Source organism: Tasmannia lanceolata, unplaced genomic scaffold (genome assembly GCF_043159265.1).
Source record: "Tasmannia lanceolata isolate RefF3 unplaced genomic scaffold, GAP_Taslan_0.1 ptg000037l, whole genome shotgun sequence".
Taxonomy (NCBI): Eukaryota; Viridiplantae; Streptophyta; class Magnoliopsida; order Canellales; family Winteraceae; genus Tasmannia; species Tasmannia lanceolata.
In genome coordinates this window covers 21,830,654-21,835,000 of record NW_027518714.1, presented here as the reverse complement: position 1 = coordinate 21,835,000, position 4,347 = coordinate 21,830,654, and the positions used below count along the sequence as shown (strand labels likewise).

Sequence of the window (4,347 nt, the reverse complement as noted above, 5' to 3'; positions counted from 1 at the left end):
ACAATATAAGCAAGGAGAGACAAAGATGTGGGACATAGGTGGCGATACATTTGATTCCTTCGAGGATGTAGGGGTACTTGAAGTTGCTAGTCTTTCTTTGGATGAGCCGGAGTTGGAGTCCATTGTTTTTACCGACGACGTAGAGGACGGTGTTGTCGATATTGGAGATGAGGCGACGGACTTCTAGGAATAAGGATTGATGATGCATTGATGCTTTATGTTATTTTGGTGCTTTAATGATGAACTTAATCCCGTATGAAATGAAGAGTAATATTAGAATTTTCCATTTTGGTGATATTATTATTTGATTGCTCTCATTTTTCTTTTCTTTTTTATAAATATATAATAAAATAATAAAAATATTATTATATTCAACGCACCCAAACGCACCCGCACCCGAGTTTTTTGGAAGATCACGTACCCGTGTACCCGTGTCGTGTCGCACCAGCACCCCGCACCCGCACCGGTGCTTCATTGATTGTATGTCTTAATATTTAATCTCATTATGAAAAGCGAATCTAGAATTCTTAAAAACCTATAAACATTGGGAAGCATATTAATGTAGCAACAGATCCCAAAAAAGCCTACTGAGTGAACTATAGTATAGCAGATTTAGTTAATGAGTAGCAGCGTCCATAGTGGAAAACAGCTCAGTGAATTGTTAACTGCACCACACACCCATCCACACCTGTAGTGGGTGCACTAGTGAACAGGTTAATTGTGTCTGATCAAGAGAATTTCTTATTCATTCAGATCTCTATGAAGTCTAAGAACCACTATTGGAATCTTGCACAAATAGGCCAGATTGATGCAAGGAGCAATAAAAAAAAAAGCGGTATCAACATAAAGTTATTATATTTCACTTCGACAATTTTCTCCTCAAATGTTTTCCCACCAACAAAACTTAAGTCCCAATAAATAAATAAAAACAATGGGAAACTGATATATTGTTTCCGACACCAATGTCTGCTCCAACGGTGGTTTTTTCTTTCCCTATTATCGGTAATGTAAAAAATTCCAAGGTGTAAGGTCACTAAAGTGTTGATGTGTGATTTTCTTTATTATGATACAAAAAATTGAATTCATGCATTGCAATATAGAAAGGACAATGTCCAATCATAGAAATAAAGTCTATTGATAAATCAGGGAAAGATAATTGATATCCAGACTCCCTTAAAGTAATAATGGCACTCCTAGTTTATTTTGCACTTCACTAGTTAGCTGTTAAGGCTGTTACAATTGCCAAAAAACTATCGACAGTCAGTAAGATTTTTTTTTAATTAAACGTGTTGTTATCAAAATAGTGAAATGGTATGAGTTCTTGGTTTTGTGCTTTGAAATCTCAAGCGCTATGGCCAAGAACACTTGAATTGGTTTCATCCAAGTAGTTTAGAGTCCTATCACAGGACTATTTGTATCTATTGTTCTATTGTCTAGTGCAAATTCCATTTTCACTGTTTCTGGCAGCCTATTTACCATTTTTCTTATGCTTTCCCAGGTGGGATCTAAACGAAAGCGAGCTTGCAGTGCCAATGACATGGCTAGTGGTGCTGTCCGGGCTCATCAATTCCTGCAGGACTTCTCAGCCTTGCCCCTGGACCAGATGGACTTGAATGAGGCGCTGCAGCAAGTGGGCAAATTGAGGTGTGATTTGGAGAGAGATGCGGTAGGCTGTCCATGGCTCCAGCAGTTCCTCTAAGCACCAATCTTCTATTTTTTGATGATTGGGAAGGTCAGCACTGAAATACCTTCCAGATGTATAGATAAAAGACTATTAAAGTAAGGCCTCTATGCCAAGATTTTCCCGTTTGCTCCTTCCTTAGAAGGCTTAAATTATCGTATTTGTCGCAATTTTGGGTTACAGATGGCTATTATCCTCTCTTTTTTTTTTTTTTTTTTGCATGTTTCGTTCATCAAGCTTTTGTGGATGCTGATGAAACCAGGGGATTCAATCTAATCAAGATTGTTTCAAGCTTCGGAAACCAAGAGCCTTACTAAAATAGTTTGCTAGGAAGGCACTGCCATTCCAACCTTACACTTTTACCAGTGTGGCCTATTAGAAGAATGTTCGGGTTTTTGAAAAGGTATTCCATATTTACCTTTTACGTTTGGTATTGTACCTAATAACAGCTCTCTAATTTTATGCCTAAAGTATCAACATGAAGTGCTAAAATTTTACAATCAAGAGTCTAAGTACAGTGGAGGATGTCTTTAATTGCAATATATAAAGTCCTTATATTTGCCATGGTACTCTTTGGATTAGGATTTTTTTTTTCTGAAGGAGAGATGAAAATATTACCACTGTCAATTTATGGCAATGCCTGTTTATTTGTGGTCTCCAGGACGAATCCATATGAACTACTTTCCATCTAGTTAAGGGTATATTTTTGAAGTGTAAAAATAAATCGTAGGCTCCTTAAAAAAAATCATTGCAAAGCACAAGATGTTCTATTTCCACAGTAATGTGTTTACTTGTAAGGTTCGAGAGGGGGCTTAGGCTGTGATGTGAGCAGAGTAATATATTTTCCTATTATCTTTGAAGTCTCTCTAAATGTATTTGTTTGGTTTGACCTTAGGCCCAGGTTGGATTGCAGAAATTTTGTGGAAAAGTTTGGAAAGGAAAAATATGTCTGAATTTTCCTACTTTTATTAGGCATGAAAAAAGATAACGAGAACAAACCATGTTCATTTGTTATTTAGAGGGCCGTCAATTTATGACGATATCCCTCTAAATTAGCCATTATCATATAATTTTCCTATAAATCATGTAAAGAAAAAAAAATCAAGAAAATATTTTCCACAGGAAAAGTTCTTTCTTGCCGTCCAAGTTATGTTTCCTAATTTTTTTTTTAGGGCAATGATAAATTCGCAGCCCTTGCTGTACGCAAACGCACCCCTTATACCATGATTTGACGTGAACAGTGCTCAACTTTAACGCTTTTTGATATCAAATCACATTATAAGGGGTGTGTATGTGTACTCCGGGGGTGCGAATTTGCCCGTCCCTATGTACCATCCAACCCACATCTACCGGTTGTGAAGTCACAACCGGTACAACCATTAATCTCTCTCTCTCTCTTATCGGTACAACTATCTCTCTCTCCCTCTTATCGGTACAACTATCTCTCTCTCCCCGCCCCCCTCCTCTCAAACACGAACCTATGATGGGCCTATCAAGTGAATTGTTTAGGTTTTTGAACCAAGTAGGCCCCACCTATACTTATTCTCACAAGTAGCACTCTTCTCTTTTTTTTAGCACAAACACTTGGTGGGGCCAAACAATGAATGGTCTAGATCTTTGAAGAAGGTGAACATCATAAAAAGTGTATTTAAAAAAAAAAATTACTTGGGCCCACTTGATTCAAAGATCCAATCCATTCATTTGTTGGGCTCCAACGTGAATAGGTCTTGTCCATAAAATAAACTCCATAGGATGATCCAAACCCTCTAATCAGCCTCTAGAGATCGGAGATAATTATTGGGGAAAAGGCTTATTTACAGTGGGCCCATCAAAAGAACGGTTTGGATATTGTAATAAGCTTCGCAATGAATTTCCTAATAAATGTTATATGGTGCATATATGGAGGTGCACTTATTTTTAAAACAATAAACCTCGTCCACCTGATTCAAAGATCTAAACCATTCAGTAGGTAGACCCAACGTAAAGTTGTCGTACGACAAAAATCATCTCCATTGGATGATCCTAACCCCTTAATCCATTGGATGATCCTAACCCATTGGTGCTGCATTGGATGCACCATATAAAAGTCTCTATAGATCGAAGAGTTAGGTTCATGCAATGGAGCTGATTTTTGTAGCACGGTCAACATTAAGGCCCAACAAGTTAATGGTTTGGATCTTCGAACAACGTGGGTTTCATTATATTTTTTGAAATATATGCTTACATACGAAGAGTTGCAATATTGGCCCATGTTGCCTACGTGCGTACATAACATAACAGGTATTAAAATTCATTATATATTTTCAAAATATATGCTCACCTACGAACAGATGCAATACTGGCCCATGTCGCCTAGGTGCATACATAATATAATGGGTATTTTAAAGAAAATTCACCGGGCCACTTTGTTCCAAGATCCAAAAGTTCCTAAACCTCCCATCTAATACGCCAACAACATATAAGAATCTCCACGGATAGAAGATTAGGATCATTCCACAGAGATGTTTTTTGGGGCAATGTTAGAGTTGGTGCCCTAAAACTAGTATTTCGTATGTTAATCAATAAAAGTTTATTTTCTTGACAATTAATGGGTACTAAAAGTTAAATATGTGTGATATGTCACTTATTATTGACACGTATTTGTCCTTAGGTAGCAAAGTAGGAAA

At 37.2% G+C, this 4,347-nt stretch overlaps 1 protein-coding gene across 2 annotated transcripts in view; it reads left to right on the top strand.

Moving 5' to 3' along the window:
- The window catches only part of MSH2 (MUTS homolog 2), an 88,498-nt gene extending 85,957 nt beyond the window's left edge, over positions 1–2,541 (top strand). Inside the window, exons 13-14 of one of the 2 annotated variants that reach the window (XR_013240047.1) lie at positions 1,499–1,779; positions 1,919–2,541. Coding sequence is in view for 1 of the 2 variants with exons in the window: in XM_077372830.1 (XP_077228945.1) it covers positions 1,499–1,699 (201 nt within the window). In the remaining variant the exon portion in view is untranslated. Of the gene's footprint in view, positions 1–1,498 lie in introns of both variants that reach the window. The other variant, XM_077372830.1, reaches the window with a different exon arrangement.
- Positions 2,542–4,347: the final 1,806 nt, after the last annotated feature.